The sequence below is a fragment of the Salvelinus fontinalis genome, chromosome 12 (assembly GCF_029448725.1).
Source record: "Salvelinus fontinalis isolate EN_2023a chromosome 12, ASM2944872v1, whole genome shotgun sequence".
Classification (NCBI taxonomy): Eukaryota; Metazoa; Chordata; class Actinopteri; order Salmoniformes; family Salmonidae; genus Salvelinus; species Salvelinus fontinalis.
The window spans coordinates 16832022-16846472 of record NC_074676.1 but is presented as its reverse complement, the minus strand read 5'-3'; the positions used below and the strand labels follow the sequence as shown (position 1 = coordinate 16846472).

General features: G+C 41.8%; 1 protein-coding gene across 1 annotated transcript; it reads right to left on the bottom strand.

The window, feature by feature from the left end:
- Positions 1-5363: 5363 nt before the first annotated feature.
- On the bottom strand, positions 5364-12227 carry c12h15orf40 (chromosome 12 C15orf40 homolog). The gene is made up of 4 exons (XM_055939916.1): positions 11877-12227; positions 6171-6300; positions 5871-5998; positions 5364-5779 (listed from the first exon to the last, which is right to left on the bottom strand). Exons 1-4 carry the CDS (start codon positions 12072-12074, stop codon positions 5687-5689), a joined length of 549 nt encoding a protein of 182 aa, XP_055795891.1. The 5' UTR covers positions 12075-12227; the 3' UTR covers positions 5364-5686.
- Between the last annotated feature and the right edge of the window lie 2224 nt (positions 12228-14451).

Below are 14451 nucleotides of genomic sequence, written 5' to 3'. Positions count from 1 at the left end.
TTTATGAAGTTCAGGTATTTCCAAAGGGTTCACATATTTTTTCTTGACACTGTCCTAGCCTACGTCTTTCAGGTAATAAATGAAATGCAGTATTAGCCTATATTTAGCTAAAGAACGTAGGTTATGCGTAAGCTTCTGACTTATTGCCTCTGCCTCTTGCACAATACACACCTGCACTCTGGCCACCCTCCTTAAAAAAGGAGTCAGCAATAGGGGAGGGATTGCTTCCTACAAGAGCACAAAACGTATACATTTCCAGACATCTTTGAAAAGCGAGTCAGGTAAAGAGCTTTTTTTTTTCTTAAATGGGGCAGTGTTGTATTTCGAGACAGGGTTAAATAAGCCAAGTAGCCAATAGGCAGAGTGTAGCATAATTTGTGTGATTCTCTGTAATAATGATATGGGAATAATAATGCACTTTTATTTTGTAAAGTGGTTTCTTGCATCAAACAACACAACATTTTCAGTCACGTTGCCTGAAGGACTAGTGGATAACCTTGTTAATGTCGAGCCCTGCATGTTTTTTTCTTCAAAAGTCTCATGGAATGTAGGCCTGCAATGAACACCACACACTGGATGCTACTGTAGGCTGAATGATAGAATAGCTATTTCCATGTTAAAATGTTATGGGATACATTTTCTCCGTTGTTTTTGATGGTAGGACAGTCTGGTAAGTCTACATTATGATCAAATAGCCACATTAACCTACATGGCCACTGTTAAAACTATAACTTAAAACAGGTACACCCTCCGTGTTCACAGTAAACAAGAACTGGAAGTTGCACAGAATTTTCAATGTTCAAGTTTGCGCTCAGCAGACCTGACATTTTCTCAGTGCTGCAAAAATGTTGAGGGAACATTGGTCATGAATACATGGAGTGAAGCCAATCGACATGAGCCTTCAGAAGCAGGATGATGAAATCAACCTCTATCAACACCTTTACTTGGAGACAATCGAGCCTCCTACTTTACAGAGAAAAGCAGCAATATTTACAAATCACTAGACACAAACTCCCAACCCATTGGAGAACTCGGCTCATGGCGGCTCATGGCACCCACTCTTCTGCTCTTTAATTAGAGTGCTCTCTAATCTACCGGACATGAGTGTGGCACAGGTGTACTCCTGCCAGCGACTGCTCAACCTGGGCCAGTACTGCCAAGCTTTTGAGAGGGAGCAGATCGACGGGGAACTGTTGTACACAGTGGAGCCCAGCATGATGAGGGAGACCAAGGGAATGGAGCGCCTGCACGTGGCAAGCTGCTCGGTTTCCGACAGGGCTGGAGGCCCTTACTTGGGTCCTCTGGAGCTGAGCAGGTTGGGTAGTAACGGATTACTGTACATGTTATCTGGACTATGTAATCAGATTTAAAAAATGTAAGGGGGAAAACAACAATATAGCAGTCATCCTGTCACTTTTTTGGTAAGCTGCTGCATGAAAGTAAATAAAAGGACATTTAAAATAAAGGTTAATTCCTGCTGTGAATCAAATATTAATCCACAGCCTGATTAAAAGTACAGGATTCAGGCAGACTGCCTTGTCCCGCTGTCACACCACAGGGGAGAGGGAGTCACTGAGAATTCACTGCCATTTCATTTACCACAACTACAGCAATAAGATACAGAAATAAAGGGCCTCCAGAGTGGTGCAGTGGTCTAAGGCACTGCAATGCAGTGCAAGCTGTGCCACTAGAGATTCTGGGTTTGTCCAGGCTCTGTCGCAGCCGGCCTCGACCGGGAGACCCATGGGGCAGCACACAATTGGCCTAGCGTCATCCAGGTTAGGGGAGGGTTTGGTCGGCAGGGACGTCCTTGACCCATCGCGCCCTAGCGACTTCTGTGTCGGGCCGGGCACAGTGCACTCTGACACGGTTTCCAGGTGGATGGTGTTTCCTCCGGCTTCTGAGTTAAGTGAGCATTGTGTCAAGAAGCAGTGCGGCTTGGTTGTGTTGTGTTTCGGAGGACGCATGGCTCTCTCTCCCGAGTCCCTACAAGAGCTAAGACTGTAACTTCCAATTGGATACCACGAAGCGGGGTAAAATAATGAGAAGAAAAACAGATACAGAAATAAATACTGGTAACTACATGAGGTCAAAGAAAATAAACAAAACATACACTGAGTATACAAAGCCTTAAGAACACCTGCTCTTTCCATGACAGACTGACCAGGTGAATCCAGGTGAAAGCTATGATCCCATATTGATGTCACTTGATACATCCACTTAAATCAGTGTAGACGAAGGGGGGGAGACAGGTTAAAGAAGGATTTGTAAGCCTTGATACAATTGAGACAAGTATTTTGTATGTGTGCCATTCAGAGGGTGAATGGGCAAGACAAAAGATTTAAGTGCCTTTGAACGGGGTGTGGTAATAGGTGCACCGGTTTGGTCAAGAACTGCAACACTGCTGGGTTTTTCGCGCACAGCAGTTTCCTGTGTGTATCAAGAATAGCCCACCACTACCCAAAGGACATCCAGCCAACTTGATACAACTCAATATTAGGAAGGTGTTCCTAATGTTTGGTATATTCATGTAAGTTTTAGGGGCAACATATAGAATGCAGGGAAGACATTTTACTGGCAAAAGGATCTAAACTATTTTCTAAAAGATATAACTAATCAAATCAAATGTTATCAAATTTTATTCGCCACATGCTTCGTGAACAGTGTGAACTAACAGTGAAATGTTTACTGACGGGCCTTTTCCAACAACGCAGAGAAAGAAAATAGAGAAACATAAAAGTAAAACAAAGTAAAAATAAAAGTAATGATAGATACATATGAGAAACGATAAATTGGTTATATACAAGGGGTACCAGTACAGAGTCGATGTGCAGGGGTAACAGGTAATTGAGGGAGACAAAGTGACAGATAGTAAACAGTAACAGCAGCGTATGTGATGAGTCAAAGTTAGTGCAAAAAGGGTCAATGCAGATAGTCCAGGTAGCTATTTGGTTAACTATTTAGCAGTCTTACGCCGCCTCTGGATGAGCATTTTCCTGTTTGCATATGGCTCTATACAGCTCATTGAGTGTGGTCTTAGTGCCAGCATCAGTTTGTGGTGGTAAATAGACAGCTACGAAAAATATAGATGAAATATCTTGGTAAATAATATGGTCATCAGCTAATCATGAGGTATTCTAACTCAGGGAAGCAGAACCTTGAGGCTTCCTTAATATTTGAGATCGCCCACCAGCTGTTGTTAACAAAGTGACACACACCACCAACCCCCCCCTTTGAGCTTACCTGACGCTGCCGTTCTGTCTGCCGATGCATAGAGAAAAACTTGAATATTATCCATGTCCTTGTTCAGCCAAGTTAACAATAAACATAGGATATTACAGTTCTTCAGGTCCTGTTGATAGGAGTCTCGAACGGAGCTCATCCAGTTTGTTCTCCAGTAATTGTACATTCGCCAATAGAACAGAGGGTAAAGGTGGATTATTAACTCGCCGCCATAGTTTCATCAGGGTACCTGCACATAGGCCTCTATATCTCTTTCTCTTCCGAGTGTCAGGATTAGGGCCTGGTCCGGGGTGGGTAGTATGTCCTGCGCCGCTGACTGATTGAAGTAGAAATCTTCATCCAAATCGAGGTTAGTGATCACTGTTCTGATGTCCAGAAGCTATTTTAGGTCATAGGAAATGGTGGCAAAAACATTATGTACAAAGAAAGTCAAGATCAGTGGCAAAAAACACACAAAATAGCAGAATTGCACAGGAGCCCGTAAAACGGACGCTATACATTCCAGCGCCATTTCTACATACCGTGAGCTATCTCTTGCGCTGAAGGTAGATGGGCTGAAAAGGTGGGAACTTAAGATTTCAGTATGAACATGATACATCAATAATAATCAAATAAGTAACCACACCTGACATGCTGACCACACGTCGCATGCGCGAGCGTGGCAAAATAAATTTTGAAATCCATGTTATTCAATTATTGCACCCACACTGCTCGCGCGCGCCAACGAGCGTCTGCGATGCCAAGGGCTAAAATAGAACTCCTTTCTATTTGTGATGCAGATCGCGCTGAAAGTCCTGCCTTTCCCATCTCCTCATTGGTTTATAGAAGCAGGTACCCACGTGCCATCTCCTCATTGGTTATACCCACGTGGGGGATTGAAAGACGAACTGTGTTGCCGGTCGTTGTGGTAATACTGTAATGAAACAGCAGGGAGCAGGTCTCGAACCCTCGACCTTCTAGCCCGAGGTCCGGCGCGCTATCGACTGTGCCGCAAAAGCATGCTCCTTCTGACACCAATGTAATGAAACAGGAGGGGGAATCTAGCCCGAGGTCCAGCGCGCTATGGGCTGTGCCGCAAAAGCATGCTCTTGCGGCAGAGTCGATATCGGCGCTTATAAATCCAGGGTCGTTACAATACTATGAAAGTTTAGATGCCGATCACCATATAAGTTCAAAGATGAAAAAGCCTGGGAGGAGGAGAGATGACTAGAAACGATTCGGTTGGCCGTTTTATGTGTGGATTAATTGTCAGAGTTGAGGAACTTGTGCATTTCAGGTAAAATAACAACTCAATGTTTATGTCCCAGGACAAATTAGCTAGCAACAGCAAGCTTGCTAAATAGGATAAATTAGCTAGAAAGTGCAAGCTAACTAGCTAAATTGCCATACATGTTTAATGCTTTTCGACCTATCCTCAAATTAATGTCATTGGTTCAGAGTTTGATTTGATATTTTAACCTGCGTGTCGTGATCACGTTTGGTGTGGGGGGTGTGGTGGCATATTTCTGCTTTACCAGATGAGGCGAGTTACAAACTTCACACACCAGTCAGAGTTATACTTAAACTACATCTTTAATAATAAGAGCATTGCAAAAGCAATTTGACTTTCAATGATGCACCATTTCTAATGAACCATTGGAAGTGACTACAGAAAATTACAAAGATCTTTTATAGCCAACACCCCTCTCAACCTACATGACGAACCACAGATCTTAGGAAATCTTCACAAAGGGCCTTTATAATTGAGAAAGGAGTATCCCTTAGCCAGATAACATTCACTATAAATTATCGCTCAGTTTGGTCCATAAGACGAGGTTCTAATCTCGTTCCTGGTACTTCATAGCACAGAACCATTACCTCATCCAATCTGGAATGCTCTTTAGGTTTTATCACCCAAAGACATCGTAAATCTCCTCTGTCAGTGCTATCTCATAGAGGCCCATCCTCAGTGGAACACACACACAACAGACTACTCTATTCTGTCAAATAAAACAACCATTATAATGTAATACAAGCATTATAACATAATCTTGCAATTTTTCACGACAGGGGACAAAATAAATGTATGCACGATGGCGCACATGCGCAGCCGGTTTGGGTTCCGTGTAAGGCAAGACTCATTGTGATTCATATATTTTATTTTAACTATCACAGTGTAAAAGATGATAAGCTAATTATTTCTGAGAAAAGAGAGAGGATGGCCTCCGTAAACAAGGGTTCCTTCAACATTTTGGGAATCATTTCAGACCCCTATACATTTAAAATAATTGTAGAATGCTTCCATATAGGGCATGTCACATAGTGTATTTATTGGTGTATGTATCAGCTGATGCAAACACATAGCTACTATCTTGTTTTATCTGAGCTGTTTTCCATAGATGTCTTAAAATCAACCAATACTGTAAAGGTGCATAGAACCAGGAATACAATGTCCTCCATGATGTCATCCAGAAGCCTCTTGCTTTAACCTGTCCAACACCTGCTCCGGGGTTAGTGACCCAGTCACTTTAATTATCTTCTCTCTGGATCTGGAGCCCTGCAGAGAGACATAAGGACATGATGCAGCATTTTAGTTTAAATTGAAAACTGTTCTGTTATGGGCAACACAGTATGCTATATAAACAAACCTTGTCCAAAACGACTTCACTTCTCTTCAACTCCAGCACCTTGGAGAGATACCGCACAAGCTCCGCATTGGCCTCCCCATCTGTTGGCGGTGCGGCAATAGCGACACCTACTGCCTCTATAGACACATCTGGGAAAGATAATTTTGGTTTAAAAAAAATGACATAGCCTAGCTACGTTAAATGTATTACACACAAAAAATACACAAATAATGTGAGCACACAAATATGGGGCTAGCCCTCAATTAGTCTCATAGTTGAGTTTCTATTGCCATCATTTTTCGGCATACAAAAAGAGTGCACCTGTAATTGCGTTCTGTTTAGATCCAGGCTTCGCGTGCACTGAAATTGTCACCACTCCGTTCTTGTTTCGAGCTACTGGCCCAGAAGGTGAAGGTTTCTCCAACGGCTTCTGTAGGCCTACAGTTTTATTCTGAGGAAGTGATATGTGAAATACTTGTTACTATGGAATACTGAAGTATAATTACATCTGACAAAAATATCTAAAGACACTGAAGCAGCAAACTTTGTGGAAATTCATATTTGTGTCATTTTCAAAACCTTTGGCCACGACTGTAGAGTGGCCAGACAGAAGCCACTCCTCAGTAAAATGCACGACAGCCCACTTGGAGTTTGCCAAAGGGCACCTAAAGGACTCAGAACATGAGGAACAAGATTCTCTGGTCTGATGAAACCAAGACTGAACTCTTTGGCCTGAATGCCAAGCGTCACATCTGGAGGAAACCTGGCTCCATCCCTACGGTGAAGCATGGTGGTTGCAGAGAGAGGAGACTAGTCAGGATGAAGGGAATGATGAACGGAGGAAATTACAGAGAGATCCTTAATAAAAACCTGCTCAAGAGCGCTCAGGACCTCAGACTGGGACAAAGGTTCACCTTCCAACAGGACAATGATCCTAAGCGCACAGCCAAAACAGTGCAGGAGTGGCTTCTGGAAAAGTCTCTGAATGTCCTTGAGTGGCCCAGCCAGAGCCTGGACTTGAACCCGATCAAACATCTCTGGAGAGACATGAAAATAGCTGTGCAGCGACACTCCCCTTCCAGCCTGACAGCGCATGAGAGGATCTGCAGAGAAGATTGGGAGAACCACCCCAAATACAGTTGTGCCAAGCTTGCATTTTTTTTGTATACATTTGCAAAAATGTCTAAAAACCTGTTCTTACTTTGTCATTATGGGGTATTGTGTGTAGATTGATGAGGGGAAAAAATATTAAATCCATTTTAAAATAAGGCTGTAACGTAAAAATGTGGAAAAAGTCAATGGGTCTGAATACTTTCTGAATGCACTGTAAATCAGGATTCTACCTTGTTGACTGTTTCATAGGTTAAGCTCCTTGCAGAAGGATTAGCAAACAGTGCATTATGTAAATGATCAAGAGTTAATTCCTGACAGGCTGATTTAGATTCAATAGCAGCCTCAGAGGCTGGCAAGTCAGGATGCTGCCTTGTAGGCTGTCTGCAAGGAGCCTTACAAATGAAACAGCCTACAAGGCAGCATCCTGATTGAATCTGATCAGCCTGCCAGGAATAGAGCTCACCCACTCTGGTTTATATGCATCAGCCTATAAAGCACTGACAGTTAATCTACCTGCAAGGAGCTTTACCTATAAAACAGCCTAAAGCATCTAGACATCAGCCTCTGAGGCTGAAATTTAATCTGATCAGCCTGTCAGGAATGAAGCTCACCCACTGTGAGTGTAAATATTATACACAAAACATGAAGTGTCACTTATAATTACACACATATCAGTTCGTCACCAAACTGTTCCTGGAGGGTTGGGAGAAGTTGCTCTCGGAGGATGTGTTGGTAGCATTCTTTATTCATGGCTGTGTTCTTAGGCAAAATTTAGTGTGTGCCCACTCCCTTGGCTGAGAAGCAACCCCACACATGAATGGTCTCAGGATGCTTTACTGTTGGCATGACACAGGACTGATGGAAGCGCTCACCTTGTCTTCTCCGGACAAGCTTTTTCCCGGATGCCCCAAACAATCGGAAAGGGGATTCATCAGAGAAAATTACTTTACACCAGTCCTCAGCATTCCAATCCCTGTACCTTTTGCAGAATATCAGTCTGTCCCTGATGTTTTTCCTGGTGAGAAGTGGCTTCTTTGCTGCCCTTCTTGACACCAGGCTATCCTCCAAAAGTCTTCACCTCACTGTGCATACAGATGCACTCACACCTGCCTGCTGCCATTCCTGAGCAAGCTCTGTACGCAGCTGAATCAACTCTAGGAGACGGTCCTGGCACTTGCTGGATTTTTTTGGGCGCCCTGAAGCCTTCTTCACAACAATTGAACCGCTCTCCTTGAAGTTCCTGATGATCCGATAAATGGTTGATTTAGGTGCAATCTTACTGGCAGCAATATCCTTGCCCGTGAAGCCCTTTTTGTGCAAAGCAATGATGACGGCACATGTTTCCTTGCAAGCAGCAATATCCTTGCCTGTGAAGCCCTTTTTGTGCAAAGCAATGATGACGACACGTGTTTCCTTGCAGGTAACCATGATTGACAGAGGAAGAACAATGATTCCAAGCACCACCCTCCTTTTGAAGCTTCCAGTCTGTTATTCGAACTCAATCAGCATGACAGAGTGATCTCCAGCCTTGTCCTCGTCAACACTCACACCTGTGTTAACGAGAAATCACTGACATGATGTCAGCTGGTCCTTTTTTGGCAGGGCTGAAATGCAGTAGAAATTGTTTTTTGGGGATTCAGTTCATTTGCATGGCAAATAGGGACTTTGCAATTAATTGCAATTCATCTGATCACTCTTCATAACATTATGGAGTATATGCAAATTGCCATAATACAAACTGAGGCAGCAGACTCTGTGAAAATTCATATTTGTGTCTTTCTCAAAACGTTTGGCCACGACTGTACTATAAATGCCTGATTGGTGGAGTGCTGCAGAGATGATTGTCCTTCTAAAAGGTTCTCCCATCTCCAAAGAGGAACTCTGGAACTCTGTCTGAGTGACAATCGGGTTCTTGGTCACCTCCCTGACCAAGGCCCTTCTCCCCCGATTGCTCAGCTCTAGGAAGAGTCTTGGTAGTTCCAAACTTTTTCCATTTAAGAATGATGGAGAAACTGATAAAGCACACAGGTGCAAAATCAAGGTGACTTACAAAGATGAGGAGGACCAAGAGCAAGAGGGAATGCGGTGGTGTTGTGTCCACAACTAAATAATCATGGTGGAATCTGAAAATACATGTATCCTGAAAGCATGATGTTGTACTTACTATGTGTACAGAAAGGAAGAAAGTGGGTAGCTAGTGTGTGTCAAAGTATTTAGTTAAAAAAAAATCTGATCTCTTAAAAGTTTAGTTAATTTTTGTTCTATTATCTATACAATAGGCCATCATGCCTGGCATATTACCTCTTTCGAGTTTTCCGTTTTGACAGTGTTATTTAGCCTAAAAACCTTTAGTCCTACCTATCGAAAAAAAACTAAAACAACTCCGCATCCCTGCCCAGCCTGGAAAGAGTGGCCGAAGGGTGTTTAGCATCCCCAGTGGATCTGCAAGCACAGAGAGGATATTCTCCACTGCTGGCCTGTTGGCCAGGCACCATCGCATGAGCCTGAAGTCACAGATTTTGCCCAAACTCGTGTTTCCAAAAATGAATTCAAAAACACTGAGCCTAATAAGGCATTTTTCATTTAATTCTAAGTAAATCACAGTCTATATGCACAATTTATAGACCATAATGATTTAATACAACTAAATGTTGTTTAAATGCTGAGCGCTTAATGTCTCTGTCAGCCTAGTATGTCACACTCACAAATGCTCCACAATGTATTTCTTTGTAGGCTATAGCCTTGAAATGAATTAAATAATATGGCCTAAGTAATTAATTGTCCTTATTAGGCTCCCTGTCTGGCTCCTGACCTATTTAGAGTGTGTATATTCTGTTTGATAAGACATGTAGCCTATTTGAAATGATGAGTGCTTCTTTTCATTTGGTTTATTAAAATACTTTTCATTAAAATCATATGGTTTGGTTTCAATACTTCAAAACCAAATGGTAGGTCCAGCTAGTCACAAAACTAGATGGGTGTTGGTTAACTGGTAATATTTATGAATGGAGTGAATTTGGAGCTGTGGTTTTTAGCAGAGCCGTTGGAAACAACGTTGAGCAATGATCTTTTTTTCATATGTCCTATCTGGACTTCTGTACTGGCAAGCAAAGCTACACAAATCAAAATTGTAATTACATTTTAAAAATGTAAATGTAACCTTTATTTAACTAGGCAAGTCAGTTAAGAACAAATTCTTATTAGTCATGTACACATATTTTGCCGGTGTTTTGGCAGGTGTAGCGAAATGCTTATGTTCCTATCTCCAACAGTGCAGTAATACCTAACAATATAAAACAATACACGCAAATCCCAAAAATATAGGAATTAAGAAATATAGAAATATTAGAACAAGCAATGTCAGACTACGGAATATAAATATACATGTATATGATGTTGTGTATTGTAAATAAACAGGCAGGGAGCGCTTCCTTGCGCTAGACCTCAGACGCAGTCATACACAAGAGATCCACATAGCACATTTGGGGCGATGAAACAAAGAAACGTGAGGTACGTGAACAGGGTGGGACCAATATTGGGGAAAACTGAACTTTATGCAAATACTCCGTGACATCACGTTGCTATTGACCAATCGGAATTCACTACAGTTTCAAGCTACCGAATACCTAACAGCACTATCTAGCCTGCCTGCTTGCTAATTTCAACATGAGGGAAAAGTAAGCATTAAAAGAATATTGGGCTCGGTCAATGTGAGGTCCAATCACTTCCGACACCAATGTAATGAAACAGGCAGGGAGCGCGACTTGAACCCACAAACTTCTGGCCCGAAGCACCATTGACCGAGTCGATAACCGCCCTTATAAACCTGTGTCGCTACAGTATAGATATTATTTATTTTACCCTTATTTTACCAGGTAAATTGACTGAGAACACATTCTCATTTACAGCAACAACCTGGGGAATAGTTACAGGGGACAGGGGGGATGAATGAGCCAATTGTAAATTGGCAATGATTATGTGACTGTGATGGTATGAGGGCCAGATTGGGAATTTAGCCAGGACACCGGGGTTAACACCCCTACTCTTACATTAAGTGCCATTGGATCTTTAGTGACCACAGAGAGTCAGGACATCCGTTTAACGTCCCATCCGAAAGATGGAACCTTACACAGGGCAATGTCCCCAATCACTGCCCTGGGGCATTGGGATAAAAAATAATAGACCAGAGGAAATGGTGCCTCCTACTGGCCCTCCATCACTACTTCCAGCAGCATCTGGTCTTCCATCCAGAACCAACCCTGCTTAACGTCAGAAGAAAGCCAGCAGTGGGATGCAGGGAGGTATGCTGCTGGCCAGTATATGAATAGAAACGGTGTGTAGCCTACAGCAGTAGTTATATAGGATGAGCCTTAAAGGCTCTCCGTGGTCAATCTGTAATTGACGTGGCCGTACAGCATTTATTGCAATGCAGCCTCCGCAGACTTTAAGGCTTTCAAAGCTTAGTGGAGCAGAGCTATTGTGAAGGAAGTTAGTTTGTATACAGCACATACCACCCCACCTACTGTCAACCAAGCATGTCAATGCGGAGCTATACAGAGACCTCCGCAATGTTACAACATTTTAAAATGGAACAGAGTTTGATTTGGCCTCTGCATGCCCCAGAGGCTTCGTAATTGCGTCACAACATCCATAGGAAGTCTCCGACCACATTTCCAGATCAAGCATAAAGTGGCTTTTACAATACAGTATATACATGTGAAGTGGGTAAAACATTATGTAGACATTATTAAAGAGTCCAGTGTTCAATGACTATGCACATAGGGTAGCACTCTCCAAGGTGCAGGTTTGAGTACCGCAGGTGGTAGCCGGTTAGTAATAGTATCTAAATTCTGGGCAGGGTACTATAATGGGCGGAGGTTGTACTACACGGACATTGTTTTAGCACACCCCTACCGTTTTGTCCTTTTTGGGCATGTTATGGTTTCCAGAGTAATTTCTTCTTGCTGCCAAAGGTCCCTCGAGCTGGTGTGATGATGAGGACAGTCTCCGACAGAAGTAGAGAGACAGACGCTTTTGGATAAAGTTGCTCAAATGTAACACCTGAAATAATGTTATCCGGGTTAAACGAAGAGAACGGGTTTGGGTGAGCATCAAGGAATCTCAGTGACTATTCAAACTACAGTGCATTGTTTTTAAATGTATCTCCAGTAACGTCAAGGCACAGCGGTCAGAAAATGTTAACAAAGCTACTGCACACAGTGCTACCTGAGACCCATGTGAAGCTAGCCAGAATAAAGATTAGCAACAACAGTGTAATTTCCGGTTTGCTTTCAAAATAAAAGTCCCCATTGAAATAGTGGAATCATGCCATGTTTGGACTAGATAATACTTAAAACCTGTTTGGGCTGCAGGGGCAGTATTGAATAGCCAGATAAAAGGTGCCCATTTCAAACGGCCTCGTACTCAATTCTTGCTTGTACAATATGCATACTATTGGATAGAAAACACTCTCTAGTTTCTAAAACCGTTTGAATTATATCTGTGAGTAAAACAGAACTCATTTGGCACAAACTTCCTGACCAGGAAGTGGAAAGTCTGAAATCGAGGCTCTGTTCTAGGTCCTGCCTATAAATGGGCATGATACGTATTAGTATACATGCACGTCATACACCTTCCCCTAGATGTCAAGAGGCAGTGAGAGAAGAAATGGAGTGTTTATCTTGGTCTGAAGTGGAATAAATCCTCTTGGAATGACGTGTCACCCATTTCCTGTTTTCAGGAAGGGGCGAGAAGGAACCTGGATTTGCCTTCTGATAAGCTGCCGTTATGGACGACTAATATCTCCGGCTTTGATTTTATTTGATACATGTGACAATATCATCGTAAAGTATGTTTTTTCAATATAGTTGAATCAGATTATTGAATTTTTTTCGGGAGTTTTGCCGTGTTCCGTTCTCTTCCGTTTGTTGACATGGAGAGATTTGCGCCACTTGACAAGTGTGCTTGCTAAATCGAGAGGGAAAAAGGCCGTACTAAATCCAAACAACGATTGTTCCCGACAAAGGACCCGTTGTACAACATTCTGATGAAAGATCAGCAAAAGTAGGACCCATTTTATGATGTTATTTCATATATCTGTTGTACATGTGAACTAGTCGTTGGCGCCCAGCTTTTGGGTACTCTCTCGCTATACCTAAGCTGTATGTCGTAATGAAGTTATTTTTAGAATTCTAACACGGCGATTGCATTGAGAACTAGTGTATCTATCATTTCCTATACAACATGTATTTTTTTGTTATGTTTATGGATAGCTATTTGGTCAGAATATGTGTGTCAGAAAAAGTGTCAGAAAAATATCCGGACGTTGTGGGAAAATATGCTACATTAGCACAATGTATAACCACTGATTTCAGCTCTAAATATGCACATTTTTGAACAAAACATAAGTGTATGTATAACCTGATGTTATAGGACTGTCAAGAATTAGTCAAAAATTATATATCTTTTGCTGGTTTGTTACGAATGCTAACCTTTGCTACTGGGGAATGGCTTGTGTTTCTGGCTATTGTGGTAAGCTAATATAACGCTATATTGTGTTTTCGCTGTAAAACACTTAATAAATCGGAAATATTGGCTGGAATCACAAGATGCCTGTCTTTCATTTGCTGTACACTATGTATTTTTCAGAAATGTTTTATGATGAGTATTTAGGTATTTGACGTTGGTGTCTGTAATTATTATGGCTGCTTTCGGTGCAATTTCTGATTGTAGCTGCAATGTAAACTATGATTTATACCTGAAATATGCACATTTTTCGAACAAAACATAGATATATTGAATAACATGTTATAAGACTGTCATCGGATGCAGTTGTTTGTTGGTTAGTTTGTTTGGTTCTTGGTTAGTTAGGTTGGCTTTGTGCATGCTACCTGTGCTGTGAAAAATGTCTGTCCTTTTTTGTATTTGGTGGTGAGCTAACATAAATATACGTGCTGTTTTCGCTGTAAAACATTTTAAAAATCGGACATGTTGGCTGGATTCACAAGATGTGTACCTTTCATTTGCTGTATTGGACTTGTTAATGTGTGAAAGTTAAATATTTCTAAAACATATATTTTGAATTTCGCGCCCTGCACTTGAAGTGGCTGTTGTCATATTGTGGCCGGCCTCGGGCTTGCAGCCAGAAGAAGTTTTAACAAAGTCGGAATGTTGTTATATACATTCAATAAAATACAATAATTAGTTAAATTGACACAAAAAAAGTAAAAATCTGTTCATCTCACTGTGGATGTATTATACTTTAGAATTGCATTGGGTGCATACTTATATGCACTGTACAGCCTAACCTATTGATTGTGCACTCATGAAATGGGGTATCAGCAGAACACAAATCTCTAAACTCTGTGTAGAGTTTACACAAATATTAGCATTTCATGGGTGCACAATCCATAGGTTAGGCTATACAGTGCCTTCATAAAGTATTCATAACCCTCAACGTATTCCACATTTTTGTGTTACATGAGGATGG

What these genes read in the sequence shown, in the direction of transcription:
- c12h15orf40 (XM_055939916.1), bottom strand. Translation starts at nt 12,074, where the DNA reads ATGCTCACCCAAACCCGTTCTCTTCGTTTAACCCGGATAACATTATTT. An exon ending in TGCCCAAAAAGGACAAAACG is followed by an intron (nt 6,301 to 11,876) that starts GTAGGGGTGTGC and finishes TCACTTCCTCAG; the next exon opens with AATAAAACTGTAGGCCTACA. An exon ending in TAAACAGAACGCAATTACAG is followed by an intron (nt 5,999 to 6,170) that starts GTGCACTCTTTT and finishes TATCTTTCCCAG; the next exon opens with ATGTGTCTATAGAGGCAGTA.